General features: G+C 42.3%; 2 protein-coding genes across 5 annotated transcripts in view; both read right to left on the reverse strand.

Moving 5' to 3' along the window:
* Positions 1-730: 730 nt before the first annotated feature.
* Positions 731-4,243, reverse strand: NDUFA11 (NADH:ubiquinone oxidoreductase subunit A11). Its single transcript, XM_062510180.1, has 4 exons — positions 4,007-4,243; positions 3,830-3,922; positions 1,809-1,931; positions 731-946 (listed from the first exon to the last, which is right to left on the reverse strand). The coding sequence occupies exons 1-4, from the start codon at positions 4,086-4,088 to the stop codon at positions 834-836; spliced, it is 411 nt and encodes a 136-aa protein (XP_062366164.1). The 5' UTR covers positions 4,089-4,243; the 3' UTR covers positions 731-833.
* An 11,233-nt stretch (positions 4,244-15,476) lies between these two features.
* RANBP3 (RAN binding protein 3) overlaps positions 15,477-25,467 on the reverse strand; it is a 62,059-nt gene continuing 52,068 nt past the window's right edge. For 3 of the 4 annotated variants that reach the window (XM_062510178.1, XM_062510176.1, XM_062510179.1), the window contains 7 exons: positions 24,813-24,891; positions 23,818-23,920; positions 22,807-22,931; positions 20,726-20,846; positions 19,382-19,524; positions 17,551-17,734; positions 15,477-15,866 (listed from right to left, as the gene is read on the reverse strand). In XM_062510178.1, coding sequence (XP_062366162.1) covers positions 15,823-15,866; positions 17,551-17,734; positions 19,382-19,524; positions 20,726-20,846; positions 22,807-22,931; positions 23,818-23,920; positions 24,813-24,891 — 799 coding nt within the window. In that variant the 3' untranslated portion in view covers positions 15,477-15,822. The remainder of the gene's footprint in view (positions 15,867-17,550; positions 17,735-19,381; positions 19,525-20,725; positions 20,847-22,806; positions 22,932-23,817; positions 23,921-24,812; positions 24,892-25,467) is intronic. The other variant, XM_062510177.1, reaches the window with a different exon arrangement.

A 25,467-nucleotide genomic window follows, 5' to 3' on the forward strand; every position in this document is an offset into this window, starting at 1 on the left:
CCTGTGTGAGAATTTTTTTCTGACTAGTTAAAATTTCCCTATATTGTTATTTCCCATCTTTCACTTGCACACCTGAGCCTGCACTTTCTGTAGTCACTAAGTTGTGTAAAAGTGCTATTAGATCAAATCTTGACCTTTTCTCCAGGCAAAATGATCCAATTTTCACCTCTCTTTGTGCATCCTGTGACTCCATGCTCTCCCACCTCCTTCGTGGACTTACAGGACACACTTGTTTGTTCATAGAAAATTCAAGCAGACTATAAACAACCTGCTCCAGTTCTCAGCTGGCATTCAGGGGTCCCTTCCAGCCTCAGGTATTCCTCAATTTCAACCCTGAAGTGCTTAGCTCTAGACTTCCTGAAATGCTTTTTGGAGAAAAACCCCAGGCTCCCAAACACCTTGTGAGCAATGCATGACTTCTTCCCTACCCCACCCTCCCCATCTTCAGCTCAAAGCCAAGCACTTCCTCAGAAGCTTTGGCTCCAGACCCTCACTGTGCAGTGTAATCCCACTCTTTGTCAAGAAGCCCCACAGGGCCCACTCAACTGCAAGAACCTCACTGAAGCTACAGCGCAGTGCTCCCACTTGCACACACAACACCAAGACATGGAGGCAAAGTAATTTGTGCACAAAAATCGCAGCCAGACCAGAAGATGCTGCTTCCCCTTCAGCAGCTCCAGCTTTCTGCAACTCAGCCCAAATTCCAGAAAACAGCCGCGTGACGCCACAATGTTGTGACAACTGCTGATTGGACCAAACCTTTATTACACAACATCCTAAGTACATGCAATTTGGAAATTTGGAAGCCAGCTCAGAGGGGGGAAAGGTGACATTTACAGCTTGGGAGGTCCCATCAGCCTCCAGCCCTCCTTGTTACCGATCTTCATGAGAGCTGCAGTGATTCCGAACCCCAGACATGCTGTGGTGCCAGTGAGGTAACTGTGAGCTGAAGAAAACACATCAAACCAGAAAAGACCCATTAAGGCACAAGTCCTTCGCAACAGATCTTGATAGACTGCCATTTTTCATAAGTCCTTTGACCATCAGCAACATTATCCGGCCAGAGGAATTGGAAAAGTGGCCTTTTTATAAAATTGAGTTTTCATGCTTATGGCTTGCAATTTGAAATACCAATTTTAGTAATCCACTGCCTCATCCCATTAAGTGGGCAATCTTATACGGTTCATTTGAATAACAAAAATAACAATCAGTCCTTTGAACTGTCATCAGCTCAGTAACTAGGACAAGTAAAGATTAATTCTACTTCACCACAATTACAACTTAAATAAATCCTACACTTTTTTAGGTTTGAGAATGAATGTCTACAGAAAACAGAGCTATGTCAGTATCTGCAGGAGCTGATTAAGCCTTACAAGCTGTGGAAGCAACAGCAGCAGGACCACAGCTTGTCCCTCAGACTATGTGAAGAATGCACAAGGCAGATATTAGATTGATTGTAATTGCTGTCTAAAATAAATCACATTTACTGCCAAGGAAACATGGATTTCCACAAGTATATTTTCCCTATCGTGCAATTTTAAGGTATAACTGGTAGCTCTTACCAGCAGTACTGAGTCAGCTCTCCTTTTATTCTGTATACTACTCCATGTTCCCTCTGGTGTCCCCCCTCCTGCAGCCTATTTACTTCAGCATGCCCATACAATGTCAATGAAACTGGCATGAATAGAGGCTCAAATGAATTGTTACTAAAAAAGCCTGACATCAATATTCTTTAATATTTTTCCCCAACAGAAAAGTTTCTAATACCAGCAAGGGCACAATTCAAAGCAGGCATTGTCCACAGTTACCTCTCACTCCCAAGACAGTTCCTGCTGCACAGCCACCTATGAAATAGTTCAAAGGATCCTCTGGTTCTTCCCGAACTTGGGCACTGAGACAGGTACTTAAGCCAAACACAGCTCCCAGTGTGGCTATAAATAATAAGTAAAAAAAAAACCAACAAAATCCTCAAGGATCAGAGAATTCACACTGAACACAATTTAAATATTCGCAGTGACTACAATGGCAACCGAAGCAAGATCCATTTCCCAGGGACATCCTATCCCAGCTGCTACAGTGAGACTCAGCATTCACCCAGTCCCATCCAGCTTCCCTGGGTTTTTCCTCCTGCACCACACAGAACCTGCTCAGCTGTGAGCTGGAGCCTCAGAGCGCCCCACACCCACTGCTGCAAAGAGCACTGCATCCTGCCGGGGTATCGCCCCACAGCCCTTCCCGATAGGGCGATGGGGGACCCCTGACAGCTGGGGGTGCTGGAGGGGAGCAGTGCTGTGTGTGCAACCACCTCCCCAGCTCTGCCTGGACTCTGCACTGTAACTCAGCCCTCAAGTGCCTGTGAAGTGACCTCAAAGCACCAGGCAGAACAACCCCAAGGGCTCTTCTCCCTCTGTCACTGCTAGTCCTGGCACCTTCCTCCTCTGGCTACCAGGAGTTCACAATGATTACTGGATAGTAGAAAAATGAATTGAGTTTGTAAATTATTCTTGTTTGTAAACTGACTTTGAAATTGAATTAAGACTTTGAAATAAAAAACTTTAAGTACAAGCATCCTGTTCACTGAATTACACACTTCATTCCATCAGACCCTACACTGATACAATCACAAACTCTGGCAAAGAACTGTACCAAGAAAAGCTGGGTTTGTATCTAATACAAACTCTTGATCATGAAATGTGAAACTGTCTACCAGGCACCATCTTCAGATTTCAATTAATCCTTCCTAGGAACAATAAAAATGTCCAGGATAAAAATTTTCAAGCCCTATATAAAACCAGCAGCTCCCATTACAAACCTATTCAGAAAATGAATTATGCTGATGCCAAAATCAACTGAAAAGAGCACTGAAGAAACCCCCAGACCTAGGACTGCATTTCAACTTTCCTGCACTCCCTGGAGCAAGGCATCTGTAGGTAAAATGCACAGTTTGAGGCCATGAGGTGTGGCCCTTGAATGGCAGACAGGACAAATCCTTCCTCAGGTATGAAACTGGTAAGAGGGCCCAATATGCCTGTTTAGGATTAAGCGATTTATTGAAATCATAGTTTAATGATCCAGTCCTTTCATAACAATCTCAGCTCATTAGAGGATATACCAGATTCTGCTTTAGAGTTGAACTATTCAAAAATGCAAACCTGGACTGACTGTGGCCCAGTTCAGAACACCAGCACTTGGGGAGAGGTAGAGGTGGCACAAGCCATTTAATTAGACTGAAAAAGCAAAAGTCTGCTAATAGAAAAACTGCACTTGACAAGAAATAGAGGGAGCTTCAATCATGCAGCCCCTTCAGCTTCCCTGCTCCTCTCTTCAGCATCCACTTTCTCTTCCAAAGACAATTCAATACAACTACATGGTTTCTCCTTGTCTATACAACACAATGGGAAAAACCCCACGTTTATTTTCCTTCTGCCACCAAAACCATTGCACTGTTCTTTAGCAAATGCAGTTTATTAAATACAATGCCTAAATATAAGTAAATATAAGTAAAAACCTAAATTTGTTTACATATGTTGCTGCCCTCGAACTGAGTATTCTACAAATACAAAAAGAAACCCCTATGTACCTGTTACTCCAGACTGCAAAAAGTATGCTACCTGACCTGCAAATCAAGGATATGTCTTTCCATTTCAGTGTTCTAGCTCTTGGCTAACAACGACCCAGGGCCGGTGGAGAGAACCACCGAAACCGTGCAGGGGCAGAGGTAAGGACAAAAGCGAGGGCGCAGCCACAGCGGGCAGAGGCGAGGCCAGCGCTCCTGCGGGGTGCGGGAGTCCCACCCTACAGTTACACTGCCAAGGGGCCCAGCCCTTACCCATCGTGACACTGTCCGCCGCCGCCGTCTGCAACGCGGCCAGAGCCGAGCCGGGCCGCAGCAGGATGATGCGGTACGCCGCCCCGACCAGGCCTGCAACACAGCACTGCTCGTTATTGCCCGGGCCCGGGCCCCACTCCGCCGCCCCCCTGTCTGACCCCTTCCCCCGGTGCCCACCCGCGGCCGCGCCCACGCGCGTGGCGAGCCAGGTGCGCTGCGGACACTGCTCGCCCTCAGGGCCGTCCCAATAGCCCGCCATGGCGACAAGGGCACAACCGAGGTATCGCGAGAGGACGGCGCGGCCCCGCCTCACGAAGGGGCGAGCCCAGGAATTGCTCCCCAGGCACGCGCGTGGCCAGCGCGGCGGCCCCGCCCCCGCGCCGCCTGCGGGGAGCCGGGACCCGCGATGCGGGACCGCGCCGGCTCCGCACCCGCCGCTGCCCGAGCCCACCCGCCCCGTCGCTGTCCTACGGGATTTCTGCCTCCTGGTCCCAGCTGCCCAACCGCGGCTTTCAGGCTTTTTACCTAAACTCGGAGCTCTGACCCTGCCCTTTATCTTTGCTGGCTGCTTGCGGGGCGGGGAGAGCGGTGTGGTTTTGTTTTGTTCTGGAGGTTTTGCATTTTTATGGGGGAAGGCGTAGTTTCTTTGTTTGGGGACCGGCTTTGTGGTTTTTTTTGTATTTTTTTTTGTGGAAGCATCTACAACTCTCAATAGCGCTTTGAAATATTTTTAATGAATTTTCAAAGATTGTTTTAATTTTTCTGTGTCTAGACTGCTGTATGGCCCTGTTTCCTTCTGAAATAATAAAGATGCTTTGACACAGGCTATAAGGATGCTGTATACATTGATTTTTCTAGTTGTTAATAGTACTCTAATAAAAAGACAGCTCTCTACTGTGCCTTCTCAGTGCTGCATGGAAAATCACACTCTGAAAAGCCGATGTCCATAAAGGAGACAGATGAGTCCTGCAACTTTATTCAAATAAAGGGAGAGAGTCCACTGGGACACACGCCCCCACCGGGTTTTCTCTCTCTCGGTTTCAGAGGGCTCACTCTCCTTTTATCCTAAACTCCTGGCCGCACATTGCCCTCTTCCTTTCCCCATTGGCTGAGGCACTAGGAAGGTACAGCCTTCCCGAACCACCTACCACCTATTCCCCTTTGAACCTGGCGTTTTACCCCGACGTTCAGAAGTTCAGCTTTGTGCAGAGTCCCTCACTTGCCTGTTTCAGGAGTCAGGTTGTCTGGGCCCAGTAACAAACCTGCTGCTTGAAGTTAGAGGAGACATTATGACCCATTTCAAAGACGTTAACACCCATACCTTCACCTATGGAATTGGTTTGTAAAGACACCAGCACATTCTATCAGTCCTTCCTCTTACTGCTCAGTTTGACTTAACAAACCCTAGGTTATTACTAACGTTTTTAAACAACCTGGCACGGTATACAGATTAACATTTGAAACACCCCCATCCAACTTTTCAACATCTGGCTGCTGAACCAGGTGCAGCAAGCAAATACAGAGAAACAGAATACAGTAAGTACAGAGAATAAAGTAGACAATGACTGTTCATATAAGCCCCACTGATCATTAGAGGTCCTTCTAGATGAACCATGGCTACTGAAAGCTGAAGTCTCCCATCCTTTTCCTCCTGCTGAGAAGTCCAAATCTCCAGAGCTCTAGTGACCTTGCCCCGAGTGTGATGGGTCCACCTGTGCTCCGCTGTCCTGGCTGCTGTCTCTGTAGTCCTGGTTGGATGTTTTGAACACCAAAGTCCAAAGGCAGCGTCTGTGCTAAATGGGCTTCCTGTCAAAGAGATTTCATGAGACACAGAATCCTGACCACACACTGGTTTAAATACACATCTTCACCTCCCCACTAAATTGAAAATTAATTCAAAGGGTGAAAGGAATGAGATGTCTTTACAAATAAACTGTGGCCCTGCTGGTAGATAAATCCAAGTACTGAGAGGAAAGAAGCACCTCAGCAAACTGTACCCAGTACCCTTGGAAAGGAGTATAGCCCCAGGTCACTCCCCCACCTTGCAATATCCTCTGTAGTCTGGCTATTAACTTTACCCAGGCTCCCCTCAGTAGTTCATTTTGCTAAAACAGAAAGACCCAAGACAATTCATCTTGAGTAAGGCTTCTGCCAATCCTGGAGACCCACACTGACTCTCCTAATGGAGTTGTTTTAACATTTGCAGGGGTCAAAGCTCCTGGCATCTACAGTTTACTGCTTTTGTAAATCAATTCTCCCTTCCTTCTTCTACTCCATCACCTTTAATTATCTCCAACTCCTCTGGTGGAAAAGACAGCACAACTGCCCCCCCTCCCCCAGCAGCTGAGTCATAGGGAGTAAAGGGAGATTCCAATTCCTTTTCCGGGCCTGAGAGAGCTAAAGCTAGGGCATTGGCCAACCTTTCTTTTAATTTTCTTGCAATACTCTATTAATTCTAATAGTCACAGCCCGCCTTCAGCCCTGGGTAACAGCTCCTCCAAGTTTCCCTGGACCCCCTCTGGGCCAATACACTGAAAACCTTCAGAATATGCCACAAACATTCAACCTTTCTGTCAATCACCTGTGCCTTCCTTTCAGACACTCCAAGCCCCCCTCCAGCCAGAAAACCACAGTGGCTTCCCCTACCATCTCCTCCCATTCTCCCAGTAGAAGTAAGTATTTCATATACTGCAATAACCTAATTCCTAGGGATGGAGTAAATTTGCTTACTATCTTGCCCAAATAATCTTGTTCCCACTTGAAGGCAAAATACTGTTTATTATGCTCTGTAAGTGGGCATCCCCAGAAAGCATATTTTAAATCAAGTCCTGAACAGTAGCAGTACCAGGAGAGAACCTGGCTCAAGATGGTATAAGGATCTGGGACGGCAGAATGCCTGGGTTTCATTATTTATTCTTAGGTCCTGCACCATAACTGGCAGGATAGGAGTATTACAGGGTGTTATACATGGCTCTGTATACCTGGCATACCTAGCATCTATCACTGTATGGGAGTGTTATACATGACTTCAAAAGATCTGCCTTTAACAGGCACTGAGCAACAGGCTGCAACCCCTTCCTTCCTTCCCTTGGAAAGAGGGTATTGCTTTTTAGATACCAGCTGTCCAGATTACCGCTAGAGTGATCTGAGGATAGGGAGAGACTCTATATCCAGATTTCCACATTCCACTGGGACTATGCACACTTCTAGGTTCACTTTAGTATAAGCTTTATCAGCACAACAGCACTAGCCTCTCTGTCACTTCTCAGGTCAGTAACTTGCATTCCCCAGCTCAGTCATCAAATTCCCTCCTGGCAAACACAGTTACAACTAGGGACAAACAGAAACTCCTGTATTTCAAACCCATCTCCCACATTCAGCAACAGCAACTAAATAAAACGTACCTGCTCATCTTTCCCACTTATCAAAAGAAGACTCGGACAACTGTCCCCACTTTGGCATAAAATTCAAAGCGGACAGAGAGGCTCCCATGTCACTAGGAAACTTATTCATCCAGTAAGGGCTCCAGTATGGAATCCCCCAGTGCAATAGGAGATCCTGTCCTGACACCCTTAACAAACCATTTCTAATGTTCTCTTTTTTTTTTTTTTTTTTTTACAAAAGACACATTTATTCCATATCAACCACTGTCCTGGTGGCCACCCCCTTCCCTTTAGTCCTGGGTCTCCCTTCACACTTTTTCCCATTGGGGTTTGCAAAAATTGTGACACTATCCGTGCCCGTACCTTTCTTTACCTTTTCCTCATCCCTTCTTTCATATCTTTTATATACCTGATGTGCCTTTTTAATCAATTCCTGCAAGAGCCCACTCTGCCACCTCTCTAGCCCATGCTCCTGCTGCCTATGGGCTCTCAGCCTCCCACAGTCTCTGAACTCTCTGCAAAATCACGCATCTCCCTGGCGATCCAAACAAAATCCCTTTTTGTATCAAGCCAAACTTTGGTGATACACTGTCTCTTACACCAAAGCCTGGTCCTTGTCCTGCCAGTGTCCAGACACCCCTGCAGCACACCTGTCCAGGCCTGGAGGCTGCTCTGCCAGCACCACAAGCTCTGTAAAGCACCAGGTACTGGCACAGCTCAGCTGATGGGCAAATGGAGGTTGGGGGGAACAGCAGCCTGGCTGCCCCACAGCCTTGGCTCAGTCCCACACCTTCTCCACAGGCTCCCAGCCCAAGCTGCTGGTCCTGCACTCTTGCTCCCAGCCTGGGCACTCCATAGAGAAACCCCCCTTAAGTCGTGAGTAGTAAGCAGGCAAATGCAAATCCTTCACCGTGGCTCCATAATGACCTGGCTCCATAATGACCGGGGGGTGTAGGAACAATACCTCTATGTTTTCCCTGTCCTCGAAGCAAGGAATACAAAAGACTTGAAGCTGGCCCTGTATTAGACTGCAGATTTTGGAGATAAGGTAGAGAACCTATCGTCCTCACTGTCTCTTTTCTTATCATATTTTTCTGTTTTCCTTAACCATATTCCTTCACACTCTTCTTCAACCAATCATATTTCAAACCAACACCATCCCTGTTGCCAAGATCCTTCCCTGGTTCTCCTTATTGCCTCCTCCTGGCATCCATGTCCTTATTTGCCTCTGGGAGAATATGCAAACCATCCCAACCTTATTCCAAAGGAACCTCTGGAGGTATTTTGAGCTCATCAGCCCTAGAGTTGAGACCCTTCCACAACTTTCCTTTACTGCCCCTTCTGGGCATCCTGCCACATTTTACTCCTTGAAGCTCTCAGTGTACTCACTGGTGAGATTTCCAGTGGTCCTTTCCTGTGGAGTATTTATGGACCTCCCCAGTCCCTCTGTGGGTCTCAGGTACCCAACCAATTGCCCGATGCCAGCCAGGGCTGAAGGGAGCTGGTGATCTAAAACTGAGTGATGCACACCTCCAGCTCCTTTTTCCGCATGCCAGACCTGGACATTAGAAGGAACCTGGACATGTTCCCATTTTGTATGAAACATCATGCTATGAAAAGCCAATGTCCATAAAGGAGACACAGGAGTCCTTCAACTTTATTTGAATAAAGGCAGAGAGTCCACTGGGGCATGCACCCACAGCATTTTCTTCAGGTTTCAGAGGGCACACTCTCCTTTTATCCTACACTCCTGGCCGCACATTGCCCTCTTCCTTTCCCCATTGGCTGAGGCACTAGGAAGGTACAGCCTTCCCCAACCACCTACCACCTATTCCCCTTTGAACCTGGTGTTTTACCCCGACGTTCAGAAGTTCAGCTTTGTGCAGAGTCCCTCACTTGCCTGTTTCAGGAGTCAGGTTGTCTGGGCTCAGTAACAAACCTGCTGCTTGAAGTTAGAAGAGACATTATGACCCATCTCAAAGACATACCTTCACCCATGGAATTGTTTGTAAAGACACTAGAATGCATCTTCCATATCAGTGACATCCCTTCAAGCAAAGCTCTTTCAGCTGTTTTCTTGACTCTTGAAATAACTCCAAGATCTGAGTCAAGTCTATAAGTGTATTGTGGTTAGCTCAAGCTTTGTCACCTCCCTACCTCTTTTCCCTGTATGCGAGGAGCATTATTAAATACTTGATTTCTGCATTTTCCAGGATGCTGAGTCCCCCACAGTACCTCTTCTCTGCAATAGGACCCCAAAGCAGCTGGAGTTGGATGCTACTGCTTCATTATCCAAAGGAATTTTTTGTAGCACTGTATCCCCCGTAAAGTCAGGGGTTCACGAGCCCTAGCAGCAGGGAAAGGAGAAGGGGCATGGCCAGGGTTTGGCAGTTGCACTGGGCTGTATCACACCAGAGACGTACTGTGGTGTGCCCAAAATGCAACAGGAAATTTGCCTCCATTCTAGAGCTGTCAGCGCCAGGAGCTGGTGTGAGTTGCATTCACAACAGAGGGCCTTCTATTGTCCTTTGGTTTGGGCACATAGTCCTCTGCGTGCCAGAGCTTGCTGTTCTTGCACACAGAACCAATGCCACCATCAGGCACTCCCTGGTGCTTTAATACAGGAAGCATTTTTTAGAACAGCTTTTTAGAAGGAGCTTTGCCCCTTCTCCAAAGCTCTTCCTAAGCACATCGGATGAATAGCTGTGTGACCCTTCCAGGCAGCAGGACAGAGTAAACACTCACGTGCAGGGCAGCGTACGCTGCAAATGCTCTCTCCCCAATATAAACATACAGAAGCCACTGAATTTTGCACAGGGCAACACTCTACCATTAAGCAACACCATTACTCTACACAATTAACAAATAGCTTTCTGGGATCCAAGCATTTGTAGAAAGTCTTCTAAGGCTGTATCCCATGTAGTACTCATAATGCTTCTTCCACTGACAAGAGAGGTGGGACAGAGAATTCACATCTCTTCTGCTCTGCAGCAGGTACAACACCTCCAGATGCAAGACTAAGCACCCTGGTGTGTACAGCTTTCAACTTGCCTCATGGATAGATTGCACTTAACCTTGCCACACTGCTGGTAGGGTTTATTTAGCAGATACATATCCTTGGGCTGCAGACCCTCCCCAGGCAGTCAACGTGGTTCAGAGAGCTGCTGCAATAGGAGGGAACAGTTACCTTACTATAAACAGGCAACTTCCAGGGAAAGCAACACTTAATTAATGTAACATTACACTTAAAACAGTAATTTGGTTCCAGATATTTTTACTGCTGATAAACAAAACTGCTGCTACAGAATACTAGTACCCTTAAACAGGGGGAGGGGCTTGCCATCATATTACAAGCTGCAGATAACTGGCATTCCTTCTATCTCCAAAACCTTTTCAGAAATGGCAGAACCATCCAACAGCAAACTGCATTCAAGACATTTCCCCATCCTTCCCTCTTGGGAGCATTTTTGTAGGGCCTTATCCAATAGATCTCCTGTCCGCAGCAGAAGTTGTGCTCTGAATTCTCTGGAACAGCAATTTATCATGTCTGCTAAATGGACTACAGACAGCAAGATGCTTTTCAGAGGACAGTGTACAGTCAGCACATGGATGCTCAGGTACATGTTACCAGCAGTAGACACCCTGCAGTGGGGGCTCAATGACACCTCCTGCTCTCTGGAACAGGAGGAGGAAATCAAACATCACCATTTGGCTTTCCAGTTTCATTAGAAGCTGAAGGTAAGCTACCAGAATTTGATCAGGAGTGATTCATTTAAAATAACCCCACATTTAATTCACAGATATCCCTGGAAAAGGCATTCACTGTCCACCCATGTAAACAGAATTACCAGTGCTCCCAGTGACAAATTCAGCTTTTGTATCTTTACAAAAGGAAGAGTTTTGGAAAGAAGTCCTTGAAAGGAGGTAGCCAAAAGGGAGCTCTGAATACTATCTTCAAATGAGACTTCTACTTACAGAAATTATCTGTAAGTATTTCTTAATGAGATACCTGTACTTTCACCTAGCAGAAAAGAATAAAGACTGACTTTGTCTGATTTAGCAATTCTCTCTCGCACCTGTGTTGGTCTGTCCTGATTTCACAGGAGGGAAAAAAAACCCCAAATCTTCTCAAAAAATTAAAACATCTTTATAACATCCTGTCTGAAAATCTGTTACCCACATGATGGACCAGAGTTCAATTTAAGCCAGCCAGTGCACAGAAAGACCACGTAACACCGGGAGAAAAAGTGCACAGTGAAAAGTCAGTTTAATGAAATCTCGTATGACAAATTATGGCAATTATAACGAGAATTCCTAAAACCAGGGAATATTATGGGAAAGATGGTAAATTTTGAAATATGTAACATGTTTCTAGAAAGTAAATAAACCATTTTCTACACTCACTGTGAGAACAAGAGACCAGTTGAACTGCAGAATGGGACATATTAAGAACAGTCATTTGAGGGCAGTAATACCCAAGCAATGGCATCAACTGATACTTCAGGGAACAGAGAAGACCATTACAAAGTTGGAGGGTTTTTACTCCTGCAGGCTTCTAACAATCTGGTCACCTCCCACCCTAGTTCTAGGGCAGGATGGCTGAAGACGCATTTATTTTGATAATTTCTTGCCCTGTCTTCTCTAAAGCAATGTATCATGCCCTGGGAACTGACTACAGAAAGATGTTGTGTTACAACATTCTCTTACCTTAATGTTTGCATTTCTAGTGGGTGTCTTTTTTTTTTTTTTTTATTTGACGGATAAGAGGCTAACTTCTGGTTTCAGTGACATCACCATTCTAGCAACATTTTCATAGAAACATAGAGCATGTTGAGTTGGAAGGGACCCATCAGGATCATCAAGTCCAGCTCCTGGCCCTACACAGGGCACACCAACAATCCCACCCTATGACTGAGAGCACTGTCCAAATGCTTCTTGAACTCAGGCTTGGTGCCATGACCACTGCCCTGAGAAGCCTGTTCCAGTTCTAAAGTCACCCTCTGGGTGAACAACTTCCTGATACCCAAGGTAAACCTCCCCTGACTCAGCTTCACGCTGTTTCCTCAAGCTCTGTCATTGGTCACAGAGTGTAGAGACTGATACTTGCCCCTCACGAGGAAGCTGAAGACTGCATTGAGGTCTCCCCTCAGTCTCTCTCTCCAGGCTGAACAAACCAAGTGCCCGCAGCAGCTCCTCATACAACTTCCCCTTAGACCCTTCCCCATCCTTGTGGCCCTTTGGACACTCTCTATTAGCTTAAGGCCTTTGTTATGCTGTGGTGCCCAAAACTGTCCCCAGAACTCAAGGTGAGGCTTCTGCAGTGCAGAGCAGAGATAATCTCCTCCCTTGCCTGGCTGTGCCTGATATTTCCCCAGGACATATCTGGCCCTCCTGGTTGCCACAGTACACTGTTGAGTCATCTGCAAGCACTTTCGACTTTACTATACTCTTCAGTATATTTTTTGCCACTTGGAAACCTGAAAGGCTGTGCCTGTGTTGGGTCAGCAGCCACACAGGCTATACACAGGAATTATCAACACCACACAAAAGTTCACAGGAGGCCTCAGGGGAAAGATGGAGCAGAAGTGAGATCAAGGGGAAGATTACTGCAAGGCAGCAAAGCTGGTCACCATTACCCTCCTCTCGAACAGCCACTGCTCAGTACAGGAAACACAATGCAGGGCTCAAGGTGTTTTGTTTGCCTGCTTGTTAACACAGGTTTTAATGTAATTCCCATGTACATTTTGATATGACAGTCTTACATACAGCTTTTGAGACACATGGGCATCATCTGTTTTTGCCTGTCACTGGCTTAATAAGGCTTAAAGCAGAAAGCTAAATTAGGGTTTTGCTTTGGCCTAACTGTATCTTGCTGGGCAGGGCCTGAACTCAATCCGTTGTCAATTCTGTTGGGATGCACAGCAACACAATTCTGCCTTCACTATAAACATTTATGCAAAGCTTCTGGCCAAAAATAAAATCTCTATCAGTAAATAGTTGCCAAATTTTTTAAAAAGCTGTAGGTGATGTACTACCGAACCCCAAAGCAAGCATGCTTATTCAATTTTTCTGAATCCTCATGCACCATCAATTCATTTTAGGTAAAACACTTCAAAGTAAGCTCAACATGGACCCCAAAGAGCCTGGGACCAGGAAATAAAGCCTATTTTCCCAGAAGTGGGCCATGATGGCCAAGACACTTTATTAATTTTCCTTATGAACAAGCTGCTGACAATAAACAGCTTTATGGTGCAAAGGTATTTGAAAAGAATAGTTTAAATCTGAGTATCTCAACAATGTAAAATGATTCCAGATCCAAAAATACAGATCACTTACTTGGAAGTCCCCAGAACCTTGTGATGCAGAAACAATCATGTGGTGGGTACTAAGGAACATGCCATGTTCCTGTTGAAGCATGGCAAGAGTAGGGGGTGCAGCAACAGGTCTGTTCATTGGTAAAAACCCCCATAACTCTAAGGAGGGAAAAAGAAAACCAAAATTCAAGAAGGCATGAGCAGACAATCCAGAGAATCAAGATGCAGTGGCACAGCTTATCATCAGCCCTTTTCAATTGCCAGAAAAGTAATCACAGGTGTTCTTTCAACTGGATATCAGGAAAAGTAAAAGCACCCTCTGTCCCAACAGCATCAGCCTTCAGTGAGGTCTTCAGTGATGGTTAACAGAAAACAGTGGTAGACATGTTCTCAACTGCCAGTGAAAAGTGTGTTTAGTTAAAATAGAGGTAATAAGGACTGTTTTGCTATTTGAATACTCAATTTTGAAGTTAACCTGGGTTTCTGTTTTCAATTAATGCTACATCAAATGCTTCTTCCCTTTTCATTTTCTTTTAGGTGGTGCATTTTAGATCCTTATCCTACAAAGGAGCAAGCATGCAAGTCAGAAATTATCTATCAGCAAACTACTTATAAAGGAGATGGAAAAATTTGGGGAATTTATAGTGAAAGTAACTTGGTGACTACCAAATTCCAACCTTGCTAGAATAGAACTTACCATATATTTCAATAAGAAAATAAAACTCAGTTTTCACACAAAAGGCTAAAATTATTAAAAAACACCCAAATTAAAAAAAAGTGAGTTATGGTTGCAGTAGGAGTACTTCAGAATTACACACAGAAAAACACATTGTTGCTTTTATTTGTGGTGGAACAGAATACAATAACCTTCAGCCCAAACTAGTCAAGGCTGGCAGTATTATCTTCTTCATGCTGCAAGACTTTAGGAAACAGAACAGGGACAGGAAGGGTTAGAAGTCAAATTTTCTATTTAAGGCCATTAATTCAGCAGGATTTTAAAAAATGTCCTCAACTTTAAGCATGAAGAGTTGCACTGACTTCAGTAAGATTATTCACATACAGTTAAGTCAGGCAGGTGCGTAAATGGCTTGTTGAATCAAGCCATTAAATGAGAGCTGCTTTATTATACAGATTTATTTTAATGGCTGGCAGAGCTCATTATATGAGCCCATTTTATTCTTCCAAGGGCTAACAGCTGCTTTGTCATTAACTTTTTTGAAGGTTTAACCTGTATGCCTCCTGCAGAAACAAAGTTTTCTAAGAAATTATATGCAACATCTATTATATATAGTGGCTTAACTCTCCCTTAAATAGCAACAGAAAAGAACAGTACAAAACAATAGTTTCACTTTTTCAACACACAAGAACATCTTATTGAAAAATGAAAATAAAAGAAGTCTCACCACAATATAAATCCCCCAAAAATAATAATGAAATGGGAAGAAAAAAGGAGTTAGCAAAACGTCCTTCAGACTTTAAAGTCTCTTATTATCATGTTAAAAAAGCTTTTCTGGTGAACCACAATGTTTTGTTTCTTTCTGTTTAAAACCACTAGACAGCAAACAATAGCATCCACATCCATAATCTATGTTGGGATTAAAAATTAAAAGGTAAAAACATAACCTGCCCCATCTGCAGTCCAAAAAAAAAAAAAAAACCCCAAAAAACAAAAACTAACAAAAAAAACCAAACCAAAACAAAAAAAAAAAAAAAAAACAAAAAAAAAAACAAACAAAAAAACCCCACAAAACAAAAATAGCCACAAAGGAACCCAAAAGGGCAGCCAGTGAGCATAGGAGCTGGTGAGGACTGGGTTTCCCTGCATAAAGGAGAACAGGGGTTATAAAAGCAGAATTTGAGCTGGAACCGTGTCAGAAAGTTCTATCTTGGAGACCTGCAAGACATGAACTACTGAAGAAACAGTCAAAAGGTTCCAATGAAAAGCTGTGACAAGCTGTAATGTGCCATTTTAATTACAAGGAAGAGGAGAAATGGTTGGGGGTGGTTGCATTTTGTGTTTTTGTTGTTTTGGGGTTGGATTTTTATTTTTTTTTTGCTCATCAATATGATGAGCTTTTAATGTCCCAAACCACATTCAGGTAGTTTCCAAGTCTGCTTTTTTTTTGTGTGGAATCTACTGATCCAGACCAAAAACCCAAACAAACAGAATAGAGATGCACAGTCTTAAGTCCTGGAGCTTTCAACACTGCCTGAAATAATCGCTGGCCTGGGGTATCCGGAGATGCCTGCAAGATGGTGTTCATAGCAGCCTTGCAAGCAGATCAGCTAACATCTGCTATGTGCTACCAACGTTCTGCCCATCACCTTCATCATTAGGACCTGAAACAATAAAAGTAGTTCTTGGTCATAAGAAAGATCTTGTGTTTCTTGCCTTACAGTAAGAGACCCATCCCAAGCATCCTACAGAAGTCTCATATCCAGGTGTTCAATGAGAGATGAGAACTACAGAATTCCTCCTCCCCTGCCCTGCATATGCCTTCTCCAGACTAAGACCTGTCTACTGTAGAATTTTATGTTCTTGACTAATTGGTTCAGGAATCCCAGCAGCATCCCTAGAAATCCCTAAAAACCCAGTTTCCAACCTCTTCAATCTTCCCACTGCTTTTGTTCATATTCATTCCTCCTTTTTTGCCTTTCTGTGAACCAGGATGGAGGTCTGTCAAAGGCTGGATGTTCTCAGCCTCAAGAAAGCAAAGCACAGATGGCTTCCAAGTTGAGAGCACAAAAGGAAGCCTTCCTTAAACTGAAGACTAGTTTTTTTTTCATAAATTATGGCCTCCTCATGCACAAAATCCATTACACTCCTTCCATGCCCCTTTGTAAACCTGCTTTCCAAACAGCTTTCCACTGAAAGGTCAGTCTGGATGCTGTCTACTGATCTCAGGTTGTTGGAGGTTGGTTTTTTCTTTTTTTTCCCCCCCTCTCTATCTGGAATTTTTTCCCATTGGCATGCCAAGATGGCTAGTGACAAAGGGAGGGGAAGACTTCCTGTCCCTTTCTTGGAGTTTCTCTTGCAGGGCCGGGGTAAGGGGGGGGAGGCAGAAGAGGGAGAATACCCTGAAGAACAGAGGGCAGGTAAAGGAGAGTGTGGGCAGCTGCTCGCTCTCCCCCTCATTTGGCTCAGTAAAGGATGGTCACTGGAAAACCTCACTGCTGCCTTTCCTCGGCTGTGGGACCCCACACTCCCCTGCTCAGACACCCTCCTGCTTCAGCCTGCCACCTCAAAGCATCTTACTGGAACACCAGGACTGACACTGGTCCCAAAGATCCATGAGCAGAGCCTCTCCTCCATCCTTCCCATCCAGGACACAGCCTCCATCACCCCCAGCACCCCTGCAGCCACACGGGATCACCGCATCTCCCCCTGCTCACCGGGAGCTGGCCAGTGCTGCCTGCCAGCTGGGATGGGACCTGCACCACAGGGGAAAGGTGTCCACAATCAAAAGAACTGTTACTGGGTTCCTGTTCTGTTTGGTGTTAATTTCATAGTTGTTGTTGTTTTGTTTGCCTTGATATATATATATATATATACATACATATATGTATGTATCAGTAAAGAACTGTTATTCCTATCCCCACATATTTGCCTGAGACACCCTTAATTCCAAAATTATAATAATTTTGAGGGAGGGGGGTCTACATTCTCCATTTCAAAGAGAGGTTCCTGCCTTTCTTATCAAACACCTGTCTTTCAAACCAGGACACAGGTTTTAGGTGCAACTCCTGGCCATGATGAAAGCAAAAATGAAACTCAGAACTACCCTTAGAAAGCCTGTAAATGATAAAAAGCACAGATAACCTCTGCTAAACTGTGGCATGTAACTCAGAGGCAGCAGAGGGGCCTTTTACCAGTTCGGAGAAGAATCATGAAGTAGTTGCATTCAAAAAGAAAGTCTGTGCAATAGTCCTACTCCATAGACATATGTGAAGAGCACAGTTCTGCCTTAAGAAATGACACAGGAAGATGCATGGGAAACAGGAAACACAACACTGTCTTCCTTACCACTTCCAACTGATCCTGAAGGTGCAATGACATCATCATCATCACTGTCTTCCTCATTTGACTGCGTTACCTCTGGCTCAGGTGCTACATTCTTGATTTCTTGCTCTTGTTCCACTCTACTGCGCAAGGCCAAGATCCGATGGTGTAATGCAGCATACAACTGCCCTGTATCTTTAGAGCTTGCCTGCATTTTTTAATATTCAGAAAGAAGAAAAAGGTACATAGAATTATAACACAAAATACTGCTGACATAATACATGCCAGTCATGCCATATTTCACAATATACTTTTCGGTTTTCTCATAAAGTGTTTTTCAAACCGGTTACAATGGGCTGTGGTACACACAGCAGGACATTAGGTATACAGAACTCTGGTGGTGAGAGTATATTCCTCTGCTTAGTTCCAACTTTCTCTGGCTAACATACCCAGTACTTCTTGATCTCACATAGCCTTCTTCACACAGGAATCACACAGCTTTCCTGAAACCTCCCAAAAGCTCATATTAAAAAGACCTTCAATTAAAATCTTGCATGCTTTTGCCAGCCTGTCAATAATTCAACTTCACACATTAGTTAATTGTAATCAAGCCAATTGTTTTATGAGGCACTTGCATAAAATTTCAATATGAGATATAATGAGAAAACTCAATGGACAGGCAGGCAATTGTTCATTTTTTTTTTTAAACAGTCTCTGTTTCAGAGGGAAGCATTTTTGACAACTTGTCGAAATCTTTCGTAAAAAATAGTTTCCATCCGTCCCATCTGACACTTGAATCTGTCATCTCTGTGCCTGCAAAATTCCCCTGCAATGAGCTGTAATAAAGAAATAATTCCAAACAAGATACTTTTTATCAATACTAAAATCAAGAGTGAATAACCTGATGACAGATTAACTCAAAACTTTCAAATCTAGTATGGAGAAAATATTATCCAATAATTTCACTTTTCTTTATCAATGCATATTTGGTACCATTAAGTTCCATTCTGGGACTCCAGATCTCAGCCCCACAAACCTAATGTCACAGGGAATGCTGACCATTTGTTGATGCTCTCAATTTCTGATCCCTAGAAACACTAATTCTTTTGCAACATCTTGTGTAGCATCAGCATAAATCAAAATAACATGTTCAGACCTCTCCAAATCTGTAAGTGCTTTAGCAGGCATTAGAGAATGACCTTTCTTCCTTGCTGACTGTATGATCAGATCCCGAGTGTTTTAGTAATTCTGATCGGGACTGCCGTTCCCCATTTAGCAAGCACAGAAATCACTTTCACTGTCCTTTACTGCTTTAATACACATCAAAATACTAAACAAAATAATATTCAATAGAAAATAAAAGTTAAAATGTGTATCCTTTAAGTACTAATATGATGTTCTTGACAGTTTTAGTGTTTCCTTTTCAGCAGGCACCTATCATCCTCCTTCACTGCAGACAGTGACAGTTTTCCTGTGCTGAAAGTTCCAGTAGATCTAATTTGGTTAAACTACTGCATAAGATCCATGAAATAATGACCATTTTTCCTGTATCAGAAAACAATCTGCATTAAACACTATAAACTATAGTTAGAGTCTCAGTATGTGTGGAACAGATCCCATGACTCCATAGGCAATGCTTTGGATAACCTGGCTTCCCAGGGCAGCCTTTGATGCGGTGTTGGTTCACAACTAGCAAGACTTGTTAGACAAGCAAATCTGCCAAGTGCCTTGTCTTTGGGGCAGGGCTGATGTTAAGACAGTGCAGGGTGCAAAGAAAAATGATAATGCTACCTCAACTACAGTTGAAGTAAGTATTTATTAAAATGGTTAAGACATAAACAAAAATAGTACTCACTGATATAAGAAAAACTTTAACTCCTTGGTCCTCTGTATCCATGGCAGTGATCCGGATACTCTTCTCACTGGCTTTATCGATCTGCATCTGAGCCCAGAGCTTGGTATTTAAGATTAACCTGAGACTCCCCTGAGTCCTCATCACTAAAGCCAAGTTACAAGATCAATTAGGTGGAAAACAGACACATAAGGAAGCTCAAAATAGTCAAGACAGTTTTTATTGTATAAAGGTTTCTGTCCTCCTACAAATAAGCCCCTCTTTGGTTTTTGTCACAACTGTAAATGAGAAGAATATAGGTTTGTGCTGGTTTTGGCTAGAGTAGAGTTACCTTTCTTCCCAGTCACTGGTATGGAGCTGTGTTTTAGGTTTGTGCTGAACATATGGTTGATAATAGACATGTTTTTGTTATTGCAGAACAGTGCTTGCACAGAGCCAAGGCCTTTTCTGCTTTTTATAATACTACACTGACAAGGAGTATGCGGGAGGTTAGGGGCAGGCACAGCTGGGACAGGTGACCCAAGAGTTTCTAGACTATATAACACCATGCTCAGGATATAAAGCAGGGGGAAGAAGAGAAAGGGAGGATATCTGGAGTGATGGTGTTTGTCCTCCCAAGTCACCATTATGTGTGATGGGACCCTGCTGTACTGGAGATGGGTGAACACCTGCTTGCCCATGGGAAACAATTAATTCATTTCTTGTTTTGCTTTGTTTGCATGCACTGTTTCTGCTTTCTTTACTGACCTGTCTTTTATCTTAACCCATGAGTTTTTTAACTTTCATATACTTCCAATTCTCTCCCTGATCCTGCTGGAGGGGGAGTGCAAAATGCTACAAGGGGCATGGCTGCTGGCTGGGCCTAAACTGTAACAAGGCTATTAAAGATTATGAGCAATGTCTAAAGCTATTTAGTCTGAAGCCTTATATGTTAATACATTAAAATTCAGTAGTTGTATTTGAGCAGATAACCTTAGGCTAATGCACATTCCTGCCAGCCTGAACAATCATGCACTATTCAAACAGACTTCCCCCACTACAAGCAACCCGTCCAATATAGCCAGAGTTGAAAGATCTTACCATAAATTTCTAGGCAAATATTCTAGTTACTAAACATGGTTTGCTTTTATGATGGGAAAAACTGGAACATCTGCCACAATAGAAGGGTATGAAGATACTCTCTTTGGAGGCAATATTCACTAACTGAAGCAAAAGAAAAGGTCCAAACTGCTTCTGCATTACTGGAGCTAAGACAAACTAAAGTGAATGTTGCTATGTGTCAAGAAAGAGCCTTGTGAAAATAGCATGACTGTCATTCAGTATCTCATTTCTCTTGGTTCCCCTTACCCAGTCGAGACTGTAATGTTCCATCATCTGTTGAGGCCATATCATTGAGTCTCAGGAGTCCTCGACCTCTTTCCACCCAAGACTGAGAGTTTTTATCAAATACAAACAGCTTGCACTGAATCTGTAACAGAAAACATCTCTATTGCATAGTGGCTGATTGAAGTAATCATGAAGTAATCTCAGTCACCTACATTTGGTTAAACAAATATACAGATTTCACACTGGAATTTTTAATTGTTTATAGCTGTGTAAACCAAAACAGTCATCCTTTATTTTGCAATAAATTTCTCAAAATATGCTGTCTGTTTTCATCAGGTTTTATTAAAAGAAGCTATATATTCTTAAAGAATAAGAAGGCTTAAAATCAAAACAAGTAATTTTCAGGTAAGGTATTAATTTTCACAAAATAAACCTAAGGTCATAAGAGATTGCTTTATATCAGTCAATTCTTTTAAAAGCCTTAGGTACACATTGCACCAGTGAAGGTGGTACTTGTTGCTGGGAAGACCCAGCAAATTCAATGAAAGCAAAGCAAAATTCTTCCCGTAAGGAAGCAAAGGATGAACAAAGACACTAGCTCATTACCAAGTCATTATCAAAGCCTGAACCACACAAAGTCTTTAATAAATGAAGTATTTTTACTGCCTCCCTGCAGGATTCATAGGTTATAAAACTCAAAAGGTGTATGTATTTTTTTCAACAGTAGGAATACTCCTTCTTGACCTACAAGCTCCCTTTTTCTTCCACGCCAAACATATTTACTCTATATCGCTCTCTCTAATCCAACTTCTTTGTTACTGCTGAGGTTTTATACCCCAAACCAACACCCCCTCAAGTTCCTCACAGATGAGCATGCACTAAGTGGAAAAGATACTTCCATTTACATTCCCCCATTTACCATCTTCTTCACCCCAAAACATCTAGCTCTATGTGTTTATGCAATATTAACATAGTTCTGCCAGTACAAAATCTCATTTGGAAGTTAATGCATTATATCTCACAAGAAAAATAATAATTAAAGTTAGGCAAGAGATCCATTAAATTACAGCATATTCAGGCAAGTCAGTCCTCTATTAAGTATACAACTGCCAAAAGTTGTGGTTTTCCTAAGTGAAACAGGATTCTTATCTCTTCAGTGTCTTGATCAATTATGTGAAGCCTCCAGACATTTCTGAACTACAGAGAAAGAGAGACGTACCAGAAGACCCATTTAAAGACCATTTATGTCTGGTAAAAACAAGTCCAAGAATATAAACATTACAGAGCTTCATTTTGTAAGGTAATACAAGTGTAACTGATAGGCATTAGATACAGACAGTGTAAAACTGTTTGTGCCAGAATAGAGCATGCTGTCTGTAAGAATAAAGAAAGCTATTCCTGAAAATAACACAGTTCAAACTCTGAGAAACAAAGTACCTCAAGGAAAAAAGACACACTATCACTGAAAGATAAAGAGATGGAAAAAAAATAAACGTACCACTTAATTTTAAATTAAAACCCTTTTTCTTAAGGATATACTGGATTTTGTAAGTATATTTAAGTTAATGAATAACCACAATGTTAAATATATCATTATTAAAATCAGGAGTTTAAGTCATGACTAAATATCCTTCTACAAAATTACTAATTCAATTAAGTAGCTCAAACAAATTCCTGAGTGATATAGTGATATAGTTTCTATTTTGCAAGAAACTAGACTGTTGGCATAAACAGTCCATTCCAAGTTTTAGAAAATCTTCAGTAGTACAATGATTAAAGAACTTAAAAATATTTAATTAATTTAAATTTTCTTCAAATAATTGTTTCTTAGAAAACAGAAGCTTCTGTGTGATGGATTCAGGAAAGTATGCTTAAGATACACCTGAATGACTCATACAGAAAAATTCATTCAGAAAGAGGAAATTGAAAAACTATGGACAACAAGCTAATAAATAAGGATCTGATATAAAGTTTGCATTTTAACACAAGAAAATACATTAGAGATATAGAAGAAGGCTGAGTTAGGGAATCAGATGGTGTGCATTCACTAGACATCCATATGAAATCCCACAAACTCAAAGCTCCTCTACTCTGTTTCTTACCTGTAACACGTTACTTTCAGCTTCTTCCCCAGTAATCACTTCTACCTTCGCTAATAAACACTTCCTTGCTGTTGCTTTAGTATAGGCTGCTGCAGACTCTGCCAGTGATTCTGAAATATTATTAGCTGAACAACATTGTGAGAGTCTGAGAATGATTAGCATAAAATTTTAAAACATGTACAAAGGTCTCACACAAGCACACCAGAATTTTGAGACTTTTGAAAAGTACAGAAGACAGACCTTAATAGAACATGTAAAAAATGATTGAAATTTAAAGCAGAAATGAACGCTTGTCTTTTAATACTTGCTTTACATGCATACAGGACAAAAGAGAAGTTCTCAAGAAGTTTTTTTCCCTACACACAATAGTTCAAAACCTTTGCATGGACACCTGCTTATCTGTAGATTCTCCAGCAGTACTTATACTCTTGCCAGCCATACAGCTGTGCCTACACATGGACAATTTATTTTTGTGCCTACACAAGTGCAATTTATTTTCCACTTTCATTTGGGCTTGAAAGCAGTTTACTGAAGAAAACCCAAGTTCCCAGAATTTCAGTATTATCTTGACAATTTGAAGTCACAGAATCCAGCAAACAATTCTAAGTTCAAACAACATGTGGAGCACCCACTCAATGCAATACACGTTTGACTCAGAAATTGTAATTTGAAATATAACAGAATTGTTAAAAAAATGTTTGGCACATTTCTTCTATGTTCTCTACCAAGTCCTACAACTAGCTCTGTTAATTCCTTCTAATTTTATTCTGTTGAAGATAATCCCACTACCACAGAATGACAATGAAAAAAACAGTGCAGCCTATACATGCTTAATATTAGAGGATCTACACCATCCAGAAATTTCCACACCCAGCCTGTATCTTTGGTTTACAGGAGACAGTAAAGGCAACATAATAATCCTATGTTTTTGAAAAGTAACAGGATATTGAAAAATACAACCATTTAAAAAATTATTAACTACCATTCCTAATACAATACTTTTTTTTTCACCTTTTTCTGGCGTGGCCTCCTGAGAAGATGATTCAGACCCAGACTCTGTAGCAGCATTCTCCTTATTACTCTCTGTACTACCTTCATTTGATTTTGGTGGACTCTATCACAAAAATAAGAGGAGGTAAACAGAAGAGAGAAATACATGCTAATTCTGCAGAACAGGGCTAGTAACCAAGTACTGAGGGCACCTCCAGTATTTATACACTGTAGGGCCAAAAAAAAAAGAATCTCATGGATAATAGTTTCACAGTTAAAGCTATCCTACTACCTCAGCAAGGAACTGAATGGAGTGTGAACTAAAAACCAGTTCAAATTTTCTTCCCTTAAACTGATATCAAATTCCAATCCTTATTCTGAGGCTTTTTTACTTGCTTTATTCAACACAGCAAGTCAATTTCATCTACAGCTACTCATGGCATAACTGACTCAACTCCTGCTTCATTAGGTCTCAGCATTAAATGTTTCCATTTTGTTCCAGCACAGGGATAAAAACAACAGCAGGAAACAGTGAAGTACTAGGATGCGTTCCTTAGGTTGGTACATCATAAACAGCATTTCCAGAATCACACCTCAGTCCTGAGGCATCTGCTCTACTGCTAGGCTTGAAATCCTATCCAGGGGGGACTCACACAACTGCACTGCTCTCAATTTTGAGGCTAAATATAAAATTCCCTCTAATACTTATACTCCAATAGCCACTTAAAGCAACAAGCTGTGCCATAAAATGCACAAGACTCAACATGCACTACAGAGAGAGCACTGAATCTCCTCACACTGAGAGAGTTTGGCAGGGAAATCCTGGAGAGTATGGCTGGACAGACAGCTCATAATGAACTTCCCCTGCTGCAAAGTAAGTTACCTTCAAGGGAAACCACTGAATAAAAAACCCCATACTCAAGTGACAAGCATAATTAAAGGCTCTCAAAGTTCCAGAGTGAGAATCCGTAACAAATTGATCACAAAATTACAACATATATGCAGTGGATACTTACTAGGACTCGCTCACTCATGTTCTGTCCAAAAACAAACTTGTTGCCAGATGCATCTGCACTGTTTCTAGAGTTCTCTACACTGAATAAAAAACCCAATAAATAAGACAAGTTTTACATGATGGAAAATAATACCTCTAATTTTCTACTAATAAAATTTCTCAAAGTGAGTGATTGTCACTGGCTTTAAAAAAGTAAGCACTGGTAGACACAAACATAGGTAAAAATTAATTCAATTTAACATGAAAGAACATTCTAGCTTTACAGAATAAGAATTTTCTCAGAATGCCAACAAATTATTTTGCCTCTGTAAAAATCTTCCCCTTCAGATAACTAATAACATACAAAGGAATGCTGAATGCTAAGTGAGGGCTTACTGTCTAATCATGTAACATACTTTTTTTTAAACAGTATTCTACATGCACAGACTTGAACAACTACACATTTTTCATCAATTCCCTCAGAAAGGGCAAGAACTGAAAACAAAAGCACTTCCAGTATCGTAACTGAAGCAAAGGTAGCAGGGACAAGTAATGCCTTCTATCAGACTAGCTGCTATACCACAGCCTCTTGAAGAAGTTTCACAATCAAATCTCAGCTTTTACTTCCTCCTTTCATTAGTACTTTTATTAACAGATTTTAAATCCTATTTAGAAAG

The sequence above is a fragment of the Cinclus cinclus genome, chromosome 28, assembly GCF_963662255.1.
Source record: "Cinclus cinclus chromosome 28, bCinCin1.1, whole genome shotgun sequence".
Classification (NCBI taxonomy): domain Eukaryota; kingdom Metazoa; phylum Chordata; class Aves; order Passeriformes; family Cinclidae; genus Cinclus; species Cinclus cinclus.

Coding starts and splice junctions, on each gene's coding strand:
- NDUFA11 (XM_062510180.1), bottom strand. CDS start 4,088: ATGGCGGGCTATTGGGACGGCCCTGAGGGCGAGCAGTGTCCGCAGCGC. Junction 3,923..4,006: donor GCGCGTGGGCGCGGCCGCGG/GTGGGCACCGGG, acceptor GCTGTGTTGCAG/GCCTGGTCGGGGCGGCGTAC. Junction 947..1,808: donor AACTGTCTTGGGAGTGAGAG/GTAACTGTGGAC, acceptor TGTTTTCTTCAG/CTCACAGTTACCTCACTGGC.